The 15,008-nt window shown below is 66.6% G+C and overlaps 2 protein-coding genes and 1 long non-coding RNA gene across 3 annotated transcripts in view; 2 read left to right on the top strand and 1 right to left on the bottom strand.

The window, feature by feature from the left end:
* Positions 1 to 653, bottom strand: part of LOC149119090 (uncharacterized) — a 68,234-nt gene extending 67,581 nt beyond the window's left edge. Inside the window, exon 1 of the long non-coding RNA XR_016228690.1 lies at positions 412 to 653. This is a non-coding gene — a long non-coding RNA (uncharacterized LOC149119090). The remainder of the gene's footprint in view (positions 1 to 411) is intronic.
* Positions 654 to 1,694: 1,041 nt separating this feature from the next.
* On the top strand, positions 1,695 to 8,659 carry CD99 (CD99 molecule (Xg blood group)). Its single transcript, XM_089325256.1, has 8 exons — positions 1,695 to 1,789; positions 6,083 to 6,112; positions 6,283 to 6,330; positions 6,780 to 6,833; positions 6,940 to 6,996; positions 7,094 to 7,173; positions 7,923 to 8,064; positions 8,401 to 8,659. The coding sequence occupies exons 1-8, from the start codon at positions 1,720 to 1,722 to the stop codon at positions 8,415 to 8,417; spliced, it is 498 nt and encodes a 165-aa protein (XP_089181382.1). The 5' UTR covers positions 1,695 to 1,719; the 3' UTR covers positions 8,418 to 8,659.
* Positions 8,660 to 9,383: 724 nt separating this feature from the next.
* On the top strand, positions 9,384 to 14,100 carry LOC138847704 (male-specific submandibular salivary gland protein). The gene is made up of 6 exons (XM_070067240.2): positions 9,384 to 10,605; positions 10,869 to 11,008; positions 11,850 to 11,920; positions 12,263 to 12,373; positions 13,529 to 13,630; positions 13,878 to 14,100. Exons 1-6 carry the CDS (start codon positions 10,474 to 10,476, stop codon positions 13,892 to 13,894), a joined length of 573 nt encoding a protein of 190 aa, XP_069923341.2. The 5' UTR covers positions 9,384 to 10,473; the 3' UTR covers positions 13,895 to 14,100.
* Positions 14,101 to 15,008: the final 908 nt, after the last annotated feature.

Here is a 15,008-nt window from a genome sequence, read left to right as displayed (position 1 = left end):
TGCATGCTGGGAGACAAGTGCACCTGCCGGCACTAGGGCATGCTGGGAACCGCCACTTGAACCCTGATGCATGCTGGAAGCCCCATCCCACCCTGATGCATTCTGGGAGCCCCTACCAAAACCGATGCATGCTGGGAGATAAGTGCACCTGCTGGCACTAGGGCATGCTGGGAGCCCCCACCCCACCCCGATGCATGCTGGGAGCCGCCACCCCGCCCCGATGCATGCTGGGAGCCCCCACCCCTCTCCCCGGCCCTAGTGCATGCCGGGAGCCCCTCCCCGCCCCGGAGCATGCTGGGAGCCCCCACCCCTCTCCCCAGCCCTAGTGCACGCCGGGAGCCCCTCCCCGCCCCGGGGCACGCCGGGAGCCCGGTGCCCCCCCCCCCCCGCCCGGGGCACGCCGGGAGCGACCTCACAGCCCGTGCTCGCAGTCGGCGTCGCGGCAGATGTACCACAGGATGACGTAGAGGATGAGGAGGATGGCGAAGATGAAGAGCGCGACGAGCAGCGCCTTCGTCACGGGCGACACCAGCGCCTGCATCCGGGTCCCCTGGGCCACATCCGGGGCTCAAGCGACACCGGCGCCGGCATCCGGGGCTCCTCCGGGGCGCCCGGGCTCGTCCGGGTCCCGGCAGGCGCCCCGAGCTCCATCCGGGTCCCGCAGAGGCGCATCCGGGTCACCGGCGCCGCCATCCGGGTCCCTCAGAGGCATATCCGGGTCACCCGCGCCGCCATTCCGGGCTCCCGCGGCTCCATCCGGGGCTCCCGCGGCTACATCCGGGACTTCAGGAGCTGCCTTCGGGTCTCCGCCGCTACATCCGGGACTTCAGGAGCTGCCTTCGGGTCGCCGCCGCTACATCCGGGTCTCTCAGGAGCCGCCTCAGGGACTCCGCGGCTACATCCGGGCCTCCCAGGACCTCATTTCTGGGCTCCGCGGCTACATCCGGGTCTCTCGGGTGCGTTCCGCAGGTGCACGGATCCCCCCGCGAGCGCCATCCGGTACCCCACCAGCTACATCCGGGTCTCCAGCCAGGTCCTGGTCAGGGGCACGGGGCTCCATCCGGGTCTCCAAGCCGCCATCCGGGTCCCCGCGGGCGCTCGGAGGACGCCCCGGCCCCAGGCTTCCCCCGCCGCCGCTCGGTTCCAGGCCGCGGCCCGCTGCGCGCAAGCGCAGTCCGCGCTTTCCAAATGCGCATGCGCGGCTTCCTCCCAGCGCGAACCCGGCCGCCCGGTCGTGACAAGCACCCGGTTGGGCGCGCCGACGCGGCCGCACATGCGCATTGGGAACACCTTGGGCGGTCGCGGCTCGGCGGGCATGCGCAGTGTGGGCCGGGCGCGCACACGCATGCGCGTTGTTCCCCTCATGGCTATGGCTGCCCGCAGCGCATGCGCAGTAGGAAACTTGAAAGGCAGCGCCTGCGCCCTGTGGACTATAGCCGCCATTGCTAGGCACAGAGCGCAGGCGCAGTGGGAGCGCTCGGGACGCGCATGCGCAGTTTCAATGCGGCCATTTCGACGCAGGCGCAGTTTGCAAATGTCCGCCATGATGCGGACGGAGGCGCCGTCCCTTAGGGACAGTACCGGGAGCGCATGCGCACTGCGTTCCGGTGATTTTTTTTTTTTTGCGCGTGCGCACTGTGAACGCTGCCATTTTCCCTCCGGCGGTGCATGACTCAGGGGGCTCGCGCATGCGCAGTGTCGCCCAGACCCCACCCCGCCATGGCCTCGCGCGCCGCGCTCCCGGGGCTGCTCCTGCTGCTGTTGCTGATCGCGGGGCTGCGCGCCCAGGGTGAGCGGGGGCGGGGCCGGCGCGAGGGACGCTGGGAGCGGGCGGGTCGACCCCCGGGCCCCAGCGCCAGGGTGGTGGGGGGCGCCTGGGTCCCGACACCGCCCCAGACCCGACTCCCGGCGCGCACCGCGGCGCCCACGCGGCTCCGGGGTCTGCATCCGGGTCCCCGGCAGGTGCAGGCGCCTACATCCGGGTCTCTGGTAGGCTCCATCCGGGTCCCTGGCAGGTACAGGAGCCTACATCCGGGCCTCCAGGCCTCATCCCGGTCTAGGGGGAATTCTATCCGGGTCTCTGGCAGGTACAGGGGACTACATCCGGGTCTGGTGGCTCCATCCGGGTCCCTAGCAGGTGCAGGGCCCTACATCCAGGTCTCTGGTGGCTCCATCCGGGTCCCCGGCAGATGCAGGGCCTACATCCGGGTCTCTGGTGGCTCCATCGTGGTCTTTGGCAGGTACAGGAGCCTACATCCGGGTTCCTTGCAGGTGCAGGGCCCTACATCCGGACCTCCAGGCCTCATCCCGGTCTAGGGGGATTCTATCCGGGTCTCTGGCAGGTGCAGGGCCCTACATCCGGGTCTCTGGTGGCTCCATCCGGGTCCCTGGCAGGTGCACGACCCTACATCCGGTTCTCTGGTGGCTCCATCCGGGTCCCTGGCAGGTGCAGGGCCTACATCCAGGTCTCTGGTGGCTCCATCCGGGTCCCCAGCAGGTGCAGGACCCTACATCCGGGTCTCTGGTGGCTCCATCCGGGTCCCCGGCAGGTGCAGGACCCAACATCCGGGTCTCTGTTAGGCTCCATCCGGGGCCCCAGAGACTCCATCGGGGCTCCATCCGGGTCCACAGCAGGTGCAGGAGCCTACATCCGGGTCTCTTTTGGCCTCATCTGGGTCCCAGGCAGATGCAGGGCCTACATCCGGGTCTCTGGTGGCTCCATCCGGGTCCCCGGCAGGTGCAGGGCCTACATCCAGGTCTCTGGTAGGCTCCATCCGGGTCCCCGGCAGGTGCAGGGGCCTACATCCGGGTCTCTGGTGGCTCCATCCGAGTCCCCGGCAGGTGCAGGGGCCTACATCCGGGTCTCTGGTGGCTCCATCCGGGTCCCCGGCAGGAGCAGGGGCCTACATCCGGGCCTCTAGGCCTCATCCGAGTCTCTGGTTGGCTCCTTTCGGGTCCCTGGCAGGAGCAAGGGCCTACATCCGGGTCTCTGGTGGCTCCATCCGGGTCCCTGGCAGGAGCAGGGGCCTACATCCGGGTCTCTGGTGGCTCCATCCGGGTCCCCGGCAGGAGCAGGGGCCTACATCCGGGTCTCTGGTGGCTCCATCCAGGTCCCCGGCAGGTGCAGGGGCCTACATCCGGGTCTCTGGTGGCTCCATCCGAGTCCCCGGCAGGTGCAGGGGCCTACATCCGGGTCTCTGGTGGCTCCATCCGGGTCCCTGGCAGGAGCAGGGGCCTACATCCGGGTCTCTGGTGGCTCCATCCAGGTCCCCGGCAGGTGCAGGGCCTACATCCGGGTCTCTGGTGGCTCCATCCTGGTACCAGGCAGGTGCAGGGCCTACATCCGGGGTCTGGTGGCTCCGTCCGAGTCCCCGGCAGGTGCAGGGCCTACATCCGGGTCTCTGGTGGCTCCATCCGGGTCCCAGGCAGGTGCACGACCCTACATCCGGGCCTCTAGGCCTCATCCGGGTCCTGTGGGATTACATCCGGGTCTCTGGTGGCTCCATCCGGGTCTTTGGCAGGTACAGGAGCCTACATCCGGGTTCCTTGCAGGTGCAGGGCCCTACATCCGGACCTCCAGGCCTCATCCCGGTCTAGGGGGATTCTATCCGGGTCTCTGGCAGGTGCAGGGCCCTACATCCAGGTCTCTGGTGGCTCCATCCGGGTCCCTGGCAGGTGCACGACCCTACATCCGGGTCTCTGGTGGCTCCATCCGGGTCCCTGGCAGGTGCAGGGGCCTACATCCAGGTCTCTGGTGGCTCCATCCGGGTCCCCGGCAGGTGCAGGACCCAACATCCGGGTCTCTGTTAGGCTCCATCCGGGGCCCCAGAGACTCCATCGGGGCTCCATCCGGGTCCACAGCAGGTGCAGGAGCCTACATCCGGGTCTCTTTTGGCCTCATCTGGGTCCCAGGCAGATGCAGGGCCTACATCCGGGTCTCTGGTGGCTCCATCCGGGTCCCCGGCAGGTGCAGGGGCCTACATCCGGGTCTCTTTTGGTCTCATCTGGGTCCCAGGCAGATGCAGGGCCTACATCCGGGTCTCTGGTGGCTCCTTTCGGGTCCCCGGCAGGTGCAGGGGCCTACATCCGGGCCTCTAGGCCTCATCCGGGTCTCTGGTGGCTCCATCCGAGTCCCCGGCAGGTGCAGGGGCCTACATCCTGGCCTCTAGGCCTCATCCGGGTCTCTGGTGGCTCCATCCGAGTCCCCGGCAGGTGCAGGAGCCTACATCCGGGTCTCTTTTGGCCTCATCTGGGTCCCAGGCAGATGCAGGGCATACATCCGGGTCTCTGGTGGCTACATCCGGGTCCCCGGCAGGTGCAGGAGCCTACATCCGGGTCTCTTTTGGCCTCATCTGGGTCCCAGGCAGATGCAGGGCCTACATCCGGGTCTCTGGTGGCTCCATCCAGGTCCCCGGCAGGTGCAGGGCCTACATCCGGGTCTCTGGTTGGCTCCATCTGGGTCCCAGGCAGGTGCAGGGCCTACATCCGGGTCTCTGGTGGCTCCATCCAGGTCCCCGGCAGGTGCAGGGCCTACATCCGGGGTCTGGTGGCTCCGTCCGAGTCCCCGGCAGGTGCAGGGCCTACATCCGGGGTCTGGTGGCTCCGTCCGAGTCCCCGGCAGGTGCAGGAGCCTACATCCGGGCCTCTAGGCCTCATCCGGGTCCTGTGGGATTACATCCGGGTCTCTGATGGCTCCATCCGGGTCTTTGGCAGGTACAGGAGCCTACATCCGGGTTCCTTGCAGGTGCAGGGCCCTACATCCGGACCTCCAGGCCTCATCCCGGTCTAGGGGGATTCTATCCGGGTCTCTGGCAGGTGCAGGGCCCTACATCCAGGTCTCTGGTGGCTCCATCTGGGTCCCCGGCAGGTGCAGGGCCTACATCCGGGGTCTGGTGGCTCCATCTGGGTCCCAGGCAGGTGCAGGGCCTACATCCGGGTCTCTGGTGGCTCCATCCAGGTCCCCGGCAGGTGCAGGGCCTACATCCGGGGTCTGGTGGCTCCGTCCGAGTCCCCGGCAGGTGCAGGGCCTACATCCGGGGTCTGGTGGCTCCGTCCGAGTCCCCGGCAGGTGCAGGAGCCTACATCCGGGCCTCTAGGCCTCATCCGGGTCCTGTGGGATTACATCCGGGTCTCTGATGGCTCCATCCGGGTCTTTGGCAGGTACAGGAGCCTACATCCGGGTTCCTTGCAGGTGCAGGGCCCTACATCCGGACCTCCAGGCCTCATCCCGGTCTAGGGGGATTCTATCCGGGTCTCTGGCAGGTGCAGGGCCCTACATCCAGGTCTCTGGTGGCTCCATCTGGGTCCCCGGCAGGTGCAGGGCCTACATCCGGGTCTCTGGTGGCTCCATCCAGGTCCCTGGCAGGTCCAGGAGCCTACATCCGGGCCTCTGTTAGAATCCATCCGGGGCCCCAGAGACTCCATCGGGGCTCCATCCGGGTCCACAGCAGGTGCAGGAGCCTACATCCGGGTCTCTGGTGGCTCCATCCGGGTCCCTGGCAGGTCCAGGAGCCTACATCCGGGTCTCTGGTGGCTCCATCCGGGCCCCCAGCAGGTGCAGGAGCCTACATCCTGGCCTCTAGGCCTCATCCGGGTCTCTGGTTGGCTCCTTTCGGGTCCCTGGCAGGTGCAGGGCCTACATCCGGGTCTCTGGATGGCTCCATCCTGGTCCCAGACAGGTGCTGGAGCCTACATCCGGGCCTCTAGGCCTCATCCGGGTCCTGTGGGATTACATCCGGGTCTCTGGTGGCTCCATCCTGGTCCCCGGCAGGTGCAGGGCCTACATCCGGGTCTCTGGTGGCTCCATCCGGGTCCCCGGCAGGTGCAGGGCCTACATCCGGGTCTCTGGTAGGCTCCATCCGGGCCCCCAGGGACTCCATCGGGGCTCCATCTGGGTCCCTGGCAGGTGCAGGGGCCTACATCCGGGTCTCTGGTGGCTCCATCCGGGTCCCTGGCAGGTGCAGGGGCCTACATCTGGGCCTCCAGGCCTCATCCGGGTCTCGGGGGATTCCATCCTGGTCTCCATCCGGGTCCCCGGCAGGTGCACCTCTGACTCCCCCCTCCGCCCTCTGTCTCCCCCCAGACGACTTTGACCTCTCCGACGCCCTCCCCGGTGAGTCCGCGGCCCCGCCCACCGCCTGTCCGTCAGCCCCCGGCCCGGCCGAGGCATGCTGGGACACGCTGACACCCGAGTGGAATAGTAGACACCCCCAAACAAGGTAAGCGCCGGCTCTGGCCGGCCGACGCTGGTCCGTCCGTGAACGCGTCTCGTTTCTAACGTAGATGGACGCGACACGCAGCCCACCGCGTCGCCCCGCAAGCCCAGCCCCGGTGAGCGATGCATGCTGGGATTGCGGGAGAAGGCGCTGGGAGCTGAGGGCTGCTTTGCGGGTCACTTCCGGCCTTAGCCACGCCCCCAGCGGTCCTGGGATGATGGACAGGCGGACTGCGCACAAGTGCACCCTGGTTGGGGGGCAGGGGGTGGGGCTCCTGGGATGAGATGGGGCACTTCCGGTCTAAGCCCCGCCCACCAGGCCCACTTCCGGTCCTGGGATGATGGACAGGCAGCCTGTGCGAAAGTTCACGTGTAGGTGAGAGAGTCTCGGGGGCACTTCCGGTCTCAGCCCCGCCCACCAAACCCACTTCCGGTCCTGGGTTTGACGGACAGGTTGCCTGGGCGCATGTGCACGGGTGTGCAGGGCTCCGGGGATGGTTCCGGGGCACTTCCGGTCTAAGCCCCGCCCCCACCCTCCACTTCCGGTCCCGGATTTGACGGACAGGCGACGCCGGGCCCCCTAAGCCGAAGCCGAAGCCGGACTCGCCGGGGACTTCCGGTAAGGCGCCAGGCAGGTGCAGTGGACCCCAGATCTAGCGGTCAGGCCTGGCCAGTCGAGCGCCCATTTTTTTTTTGACTTTTTTTTTGGGGGCGGGGTTTCCCAGGGGGATTTTCCGATGCGGACCTGAGTGACGTCGGCGAGCGCAGGCCCGCGGCGCCAGGTGCGTGACCTCCGACCTCAGCGGGGGAGGGGGGTGGGGGCCTGTCCATCCCGGGGAGGCCACGCCCACCGCGCCTGTCACTCTCGTTCCCTCGCAGGAGCAGCCGGCGGCGGCGGCGACGAGGAGGCCGCGGCAGGTGCGTGCGGGGCTTCCTGGGACTTTGCTGTCCCGATCCGGGTCTCCAGGGCCTCATCCGGGTCTCCCAGGGTCACTTCTGGGTCTCCCAGGGCCACATCCGGGTCTCTAGGGCTCCATCCGGGTCTCCCAGGGCCACATCCAGGTCTCTAGGGCCACATCCGGGTCTCTAGGGCCACATCCGGATCTCTGTCCGGGTCTCCCAGGGGCACATCCGGGTCTCTAGGGCTCCCTCCAGGGCCTCATCCGGGTCTCTAGGGCTCCCCCTTGGGCCACATCCGGGTCTCCCAGGGTCACTTCCGGGTCTCCCAGGGCCACATCCGGGTCTCTAGGGCTCCCTCTTGAGCCACATCCGGGTCTCTAGGGCTCCATCTGGGTCTCCCAGGGCCACATCCAGGTCTCTAGGGCCACATCCGGGTCTCTGTCCAGGTCTCCCAGGGGCACATCCAGGTCTCTAGGGCTCCCTCTTGGGCCACATCCGGGTCCCCCAGGGCCGCATCTAGGTCCCCCAGGGCCACATCCGGGTCCCTCCAGGGCCACACCCGAGTCCCCCAGGGCCACATCCGGGTCCCTCCAGGGTCACATCCGGGTCCCCCAGGGCCACATCCGGGTCTCTAGGGCTCCCTCCAGGGCCTCATCCGGGTCTCCCAGGGCCACATCCGGTTCGCCAGGGCTCCATCCGGGTCTCCCAGGGCCTCATCTGGGTCTCTAGGGCCTCATCCGGGTCTCTCAGGGCCACATCCGGGTCTCTAGGGCCACATCCGGGTCTCTAGGGCTCCCTCCAGGGCCACATCCGGGTCTCCCGCCCCTCCCCCACAGCGCAGCCCCCGGGCCTGGTCCCGGGCATCGTGGGTGCGGTGGCCGTGGCCGCCGTGGGCGCCATCTCCAGCTTCATCGCCTACCAGCGACGGCGGCTGTGCTTCCGGGAAGGAGGTGAGTGGGGGCGGGGCACTTCCGGGTCCCCCAGAGCCACATCCGGGTCTCCAGGGCCACATCCAGGTCCCTCCAGGGCCACATCTGGGTCCCCCAGAGCCACTTCCGGGTCCCCCAGGGTCACATGTAGGTCCCCAGAGCCACATCCGGGTCCCCCAGGGCCACATCCGGGTCTCCAGGGCCACTTCCGGGTCCCCCAGGGCCACATCTGGGTCTCCAGGGCCACATCCGGGTCCCCAAGGGCCACATCCGGGTTCCCCAGGGCCACTTCCGGTCCCCATCTGGGTCCCCCAGCAGGCGCGTGGGGCTCTGACCGCCCCTCCCCTCGAATTCTAGAGACTTCCACGGCCTAGCGAGACCACCAACGCCACTTCCGGTGTGCCGGCCCCGCCCCGTGACGCTCAGCCACGCCCGTGACGCTCAGCCACGCCCCCGCCCGTGCGCCGGCCGCACCCCCGCCCTACGCCCGCCGCCTGCAGGAAGCCAAAGACCCTTCCAGAAGCTCCGCCGGCCCCGCCCACAAGATGGCGGCTGGGGACTTTTTTTTTTATAATCGATTTTTTTATATGTATTCGGTGCTGAAATAAACTCGCTTTGCTGAGAGGCGGGGCTTCTGTGGCGTCAGTGTGTGTAAATGGCGGCCACATTCGGGTCCCCCAGGGCCACATCCGGGTCCCCCAGGGCCACATCCGGGTCCCTCCAGGGTCACATCAGGGTCCCCCAGGGCCACATCTAGGACCTCCAGGGCCACATCCGGGTCCCCCAGAGCCGCATCCGGGTCCCCCAGGGCCACATCCGGGTCTCCAGGGCCACATCCGGGTCCCCCAGGGCCACACCCGGGTCCCCCAGGGCCACATCCGGGTCCCTCCAGGGTCACATCAGGGTCCCCCAGGGCCACATCTAGGACCTCCAGGGCCACATCCGGGTCCCCCAGGGCTCCATCCTGGTCTCCAGGACTACATCCGGGTCCCCCAGGGCCTAAATCCGGGTCTCCAGGGCTCCATCCTGGTCTCCAGGGCCACATCCGGGTCTCTAGGGCCACATCCGGGTCTCCAGGGCCTAAATCCGGGTCTCCAGGGCTCCATCCTGGTCTCCAGGGCCACATCCGGGTCTCTAGGGCCACATCCGGGTCTCCAGGGCCTAAATCCGGGTCTCCAGGGCTCCATCCTGGTCTCCAGGACTACATCCGGGTCCCCAGGGCCACATCCGGGTCCCCCAGGGGTCTCTGGGCTCATCCTCCTGGCCTGGCTGTTTCCATGCCAACAGAAGTGCAGGTGATTGACAGCTCCGGGTTCCAATGGAACATTCTGGAATTTTTTTTTTTAGATTTTTTTTTAATGGAACCCTTTTTGATCATTTTTTTTAGTTTTTTTTTTTTTTTTAATCAGAAAAGGGTTTTCTGACTACAACAGGGTTCTAGGACGTTCCGGGAGTCACGTCCGCGGAGATTGTGGATTCGAGGCCCGTTTGGCTCAGAAATAAATAAATTTTTTTTTCTGTCAGAAAAGCTGGTTTTCTGACCTTAAAAAAAATCTAGAACCTTCTGGAATATTCTAGAACATTCTAGAAGGTTCCGGAACGTCCCAGAAGCCGGGCAGCCGCGTGGTCTCGGGGGGTGGGGGCCCCCACACACTCCCCTGCTCCCCTCCCGCCCCTCCCCCCTCAGGCCGGTTTGTTCCGGCCGCAGCCAGCCCCGGGGCGAGCGCACCAGGAAACGGATTAAAGGATTTCACGCTGCAAAACCGGTCCGATCCGGTTTCTGTCCTTGGCCGGGAGAGACCGAGACACAGCATGACCTCCGCGCGGCTCTCAAGGTCATGGCTGGGCCCCCAGCGACGGAAAAGACCGGAAAAATCCGGAAGATTCTAGAATGTTCCAGAAAGCGCCGGACGTCTCCGGGGCATCCAAGAATTTCCCAGAATGCCCTGGGGTCGCGCTGACCCGTTCCGGAAGGTTCTGTGAGGGCCCAGGCACGTTCTAGAATTTTTCCAGAATTTTTCCAGAATTTTCTGGAATTTTTCTGGTATTTCCCAGAAGGCCCCAGACATGTTCTAGAATGTTCTAGGACGTCCTACAATTTCCCAGAATGCCCCGGGGTCGCGCTGAGCTGTCCCAGGAGGCCCTAGAACGTTCTAGAAGGCTCCGTGGGGGTCCAGGCGCGTCCTAGAATTTTCTGGAATTTTCTAGATTTTTCTGGAATTTTCCGGAATTTTCTAGGCTGTTCCGGGTGGGGGATTCTGGGACGCGGGCTCGAGTGGAAAGTCCCCGGCCGGCTCCGCGGGGCCTCCTGGCGCCAAGCCCGGCCTGGCTGACATTTACGCGGCGCCAACGCGGATGTTTGCACACGACCCGCCCCGCCCACGCCCCGCCCACGCCCCGCCCCCCGCCCCGCCCCCCGCCCGGCTATAAATGGGCGCCTGGTCCCGGCGCCGGCACCAGACACCGACGAAGACGCCGACGAAGACACCGACGATGGTGACGATGAAGGCTCTCCTCCTCACCCTCGCGGTGGGCGTGGCCTGCGCCGTCGACCCCGCCCAGGTACCCACCCCCGCGGCCCTCGCTCGCTCCCGTCACTCATTCACTCGTGCATTCATTCATTCGTTCACTCATTCATTCCTTCGTTCACGTCATTCATTCACTCATTCATTCGTTCATTCACTCCTTCGTTTGCTTCACTCATTCATTCATTCACTCATTCCTTCGTTCGCGTCATTCATTCGTTCGCGTCATTCATTCATTCACTCATTCATTCATTCCTTCGTTCGCGTCATTCACTCACTCGCTCCCTCCCCCCCTCCCAGGTGTCCGGGTCCTGGCGCACGGCGGCCATCGCCTCCGACAGCCCCGCCCTCACGGCCGACGGCGGGCGCCTCCGCGTGCTGCTGCGCCACCTGCAGTGCAGCCAGGACTGCCGCGTCCTCACCGTGACCTTCTACACCAGGTCAGGGGGCGGGGCCAGGGCGGGCAGCCGAGCCCAGAGAGGCGGAGCCAGCCAGGGCGGCGAGCCGAGCCCAGATCAGAGTCAGCCGGGGTGACCTTCCACACGAGGTCAGGGGGCGGGGCCGGGGCGGGCGGCCGAGCCCAGAGAGGCGGAGCCAGCCAGGGCGGCGAGCCGAGCGCAGATCAGAGTCCGAGTCAGCCGGGGTGACCTTCGACGCGAGGTCAGGGGGCGGGGCCAGGGCGGCGAGCCGAGCCCAGAGAGGCGGAGCCAGCCAGGGCGGCGAGCCGAGCGCAGATCAGAGTCGGAGTCAGCCGGGGTGACCTTCCACACGAGGTCAGGGGGCGGGGCCAGGGCGGCGAGCCGAGCCCAGAGAGACAGAGCCGGCCAGGATGGCGAGCCGAGCCCAGATCAGAGTCCGAGTCAGCCGGGGTGACCTTCGACGCGAGGTCAGGGGGCGGGGCCAGGGCGGGCGGCCGAGCCCAGAGAGGCGGAGCCAGCCAGGGCGGCGAGCCGAGCGCAGATCAGAGTCCGAGTCAGCCGGGGTGACCTTCGACGCGCGGTCAGGGGGCGGGGCCAGGGCGGGCGGCCGAGCCCAGAGAGACAGAGCCAGCCAGGACGGCGAGCCAAGCCCAGATCAGAGTCAGCCGGGGTGACCTTCGACGCGAGGTCAGGGGGCGGGGCGGGGGCGGGGCCAGGCAGAGCAGCCGAGCCCAGAGAGACAGAGCCGGCCAGGGCGGCGAGCCGAGCCCAGAGCGGGAGCAGGCAGGACTCGTCGATGCGAGCGAGCGGGCGGGCCAGGCTGTAGCAATCGAGCCCAGAGCCGCCCCTCCCCCGCCCGCAGGCAGGACGGCGTCTGCCTCCTGCACACGGTCGTGGCGCAGGCCGGCGAGGACGGCGTCTACGAGGCTGAGTGTGAGTCCCGCGGGGGAGGGGGCGGGACTTCCGGGGGGACCCGGGAGGGGCGGGACTTCCGGGGGGACCCGGGAGGGGGCGGGACTTCCGGGGGATCCGGGGAGGGTGGGACTTCCGGGGGATCCGGGGAGGGTGGGACTTCCGGGGGGATCCGGGAGGGGGCGGGACTTCCGGGGAGATCCGGGAGGGGGCGGGACTTCCGGGGGGATCCGGGAGGGGCGGGACTTCCGGGGGGACCCGGGAGGGGGCGGGACTTCCGGGGGGACCCGGGAGGGGGCGGGACTTCCGGGGGGACCCGGGAGGGGGCGGGACTTCCGGCTGACGCGCCCCTCCCCCCCGCAGTCGAGGGCCGGAACCGCTTCCGCATCCTGCAGCAGGACGACGGCCACCTCGTCTTCCTCAACCGCAACGAGGCCCCCGACGGCGCCGTCACGCACGTCACGCTCGCCGCCGGTGAGTGCACACAGCCGGCGCCTACTACGCACGCGCAACCCGAGAGCCTGGCCCCCGGCGGTACACAGTCGGCGCCCGCTAGAGAGAGAGACACGTGCTGACCCCGACTGTATACAGCCGGCGCCTACTAGGTAGAAAGACCTCGACCCTGGTGCGTCCTGGAGGGGCTTGGCCGGCTGTATACAGCTGGTGCGTGCTAGAGAGAGCCTGACCCTGGCCGTACACAGTCGGCGCCTACTGGATACAAGAACCTTGACCCCGGCACACCCCTCGTGGGGGGGCTCGACCGGATGTATACAGTCGGCGCATGCTAAGTAGACCCTGTATACAGTCGGCACCCGCTGGATAGGGCGAGCGTATACAGAAGGCGCCTAGTAGGTACGTGGGGCGGGTTTTGCTGAGTGTATACAGTCGGCGCTTTCTGAGCAGCGCATCCCAGCCCCCTCCTATCCTGTCCTGGGTGGTTTTGGTCCACTGTATACAGTTGGCGCCCACTAGATGGGGTGAGTGTATACAGTCGGCGCACTCTGGACAGAGACACCCCGGGTGCACACTGTCGGTGCTGAGCCCCTGCCGTCCCCCCACGGGGGGTGCGTCCATCCAACTGTATACAGTGAGCGCCCACTAGACGTGAGTGTATACAGTCGGCGCACACTAGACGTGGTGAATGTACACAGGCGACGCCCACTAGACGTGGCGAGTGTATACAGTCGGCGCCCACTAGACAGGGTGAGTGTATACAGTCGGTGCTCACTAGATGGGGCAAGTGTATACAGTCGGCTCCCACTAGACGGGTCGAGTGTATACAGTCGGCGCCCACTAGACGTGAGTATATGCAGTCGGCTCCCACTAGACGTGGCGAGTGTATACACTCAGTGCCCAGTGGACGGGGCGAGTGTATACACTCAGTGCCCAGTGGACGGGGCGAGTGTATACAGTCGGCGACCACTAGACCTGGCGAGTGTATACAGTCGGTGCCCACTGGACGGGGCGAGTGTACACAGTCGGTGCTCACTAGACGGGGTGAGTGTATACAGTCGGCGCCCACTAGACAGGGCGAGTGTACACAGTCGGCGCCCACTAGACGGGGTGAGTGTATACAGTCGGCGCCCAGTAGACGGGGCGAGTGTATACAGTCGGCGCCCCCCCCCGCAGGCCAGGATCAGGAGCTGAGCGACGAGGACCTGGCGCGGTTCGCGGCCCTGACGGAGCAGAACGGGATCCCCCGGGACAACGTGGAGCGCGTGGCCGGCACGGGTGAGCGGGGGCGTGGCCTGGTGGGGGCGTGGCCAGCACGGGTGAGCGGGGGCGTGGCCTGGGCGGGGGCGTGGCCTGGGCGGGGCACGGCCTGGTGGGGGCGTGGCCAGGGTGGAGGTGTGGCCTGTGGGCGTGGCCAGGTGGGGGCGTGGTCTGCTGGGGGCGTGGCCTGGGCGGGGCGTGGCCTGGTGGGGCGTGGCCACGAGGGTCCCAGGAAAATCTAGAACATTCTCCCCCCCCCCGGCAGACACCTGTGCCGCGTGACGTCGCCGTCAGCCTCGCGCCGTCTGGAACATTCCGGAACGATCTGGAACGCGACCCTCCCCCGCCCGCCCCAACAGGCAGCAAGATGGCCGACACGCTCGCACCGGAAGCTCCCGGAATGTTCCGGAATGTTCCGGAAGCCTCCGTCCCCTCCCCTCCCCCTCTCTCTCTCTCTCTTGCTGACGCCATAAAGTGATCGCACTCCACGGTGGCTTCTGTGGTCTTTCTGGAACGTTCCATGGCTGGGCCCCCCCCCACTTCCGGCTCCCAGAAGCCCCTGGGCCGTCCCCCCCACACTTCCGGCTCCCAGAAGCCCCTGGGTCCCCCACTCGGGACCGTGGGAAAAATCTCGGGAGCGTGGGAACATGGCTAGGCGTAGCAGCAGCCATCTTGGATCCTGGCCACTGTCTCTGATGGCAGCGGCAGCCATCTTGGAGCCTGGCAGTGTGGTTTTCTGACGTCAGGGGCAGCCATCTTGGAGCCTGGCCAAGCTTTTCTGATGGCAGTGGCAGCCATCTTGGAGCCTGGCAACATGTCGGACCCGGGCCCGATTTCCCGACGGCGACGTCTGTGGGAAGTAACAGTTTTGCTTCCTGCGTGATTGACAGGTCTCTGCGTGACGGACAGGGGCGATGGGGGAGGGACAGGGGACCCCGCCGAGACCCCTGGGAGCCCCCAGAGACCCCCTGGGGAGTGACTGTGAGAACCCGGAAGTGGACCGGAAGTGCCCAGAAATGGGTATAAAAAGACCGGAAGTTACCGGAAGTACCCGAGATTGGGTATAAAAAGACCGGAAGTGGGTATAAAAAGACCGGAAGTGAGTGGGAATGGGTATAAAAGGGCCGGAAGTGACCGGAAGTACCCACAAAGTACCCAGAAATGGACATAAAAAGACCGGAACTGACCGGAAGTGGGTATAAAAGACCGGAAATGGTTATAAAAAGACCGGAAGTGGGCATCAAAGGGCCGGAAGTGGGTATAAAAAGACCGGAAGTGAGTGCGAATCGGTATAAAAGGGCCGGAAGTGACCGGAAGTGGGCATCAAAGGGCCGGAAGTGACTTCAGGACCCGGAAGTGGGGGCAGGGAGGGAGTTCACCCTCCCACGGAGAGGCG

Source organism: Oryctolagus cuniculus, chromosome Y, assembly GCF_051225735.1.
Source record: "Oryctolagus cuniculus isolate XC-2025 breed Fujian yellow rabbit chromosome Y, ASM5122573v1, whole genome shotgun sequence".
Lineage (NCBI taxonomy): Eukaryota > Metazoa > Chordata > Mammalia > Lagomorpha > Leporidae > Oryctolagus > Oryctolagus cuniculus.
This window is presented reverse-complemented; position numbering and strand designations above follow the sequence as displayed.

Excerpts from the sequence above, each read along its gene's own strand:
- CD99 (XM_089325256.1), top strand. The coding sequence starts at position 1,720 with ATGGCCTCGCGCGCCGCGCTCCCGGGGCTGCTCCTGCTGCTGTTGCTG. Across the intron at positions 6,331-6,779 it reads GCCCCGCAAGCCCAGCCCCG|GCGACGCCGGGCCCCCTAAG; the intron begins GTGAGCGATGCA and ends TTTGACGGACAG. Across the intron at positions 7,174-7,922 it reads ACTTTGCTGTCCCGATCCGG|ATCCGGGTCTCCCGCCCCTC; the intron begins GTCTCCAGGGCC and ends CTCCAGGGCCAC.
- LOC138847704 (XM_070067240.2), top strand. The coding sequence starts at position 10,474 with ATGGGCGCCTGGTCCCGGCGCCGGCACCAGACACCGACGAAGACGCCG. Across the intron at positions 10,606-10,868 it reads GCGCCGTCGACCCCGCCCAG|GTGTCCGGGTCCTGGCGCAC; the intron begins GTACCCACCCCC and ends CCCCCCTCCCAG. Across the intron at positions 11,921-12,262 it reads CGGCGTCTACGAGGCTGAGT|TCGAGGGCCGGAACCGCTTC; the intron begins GTGAGTCCCGCG and ends TCCCCCCCGCAG.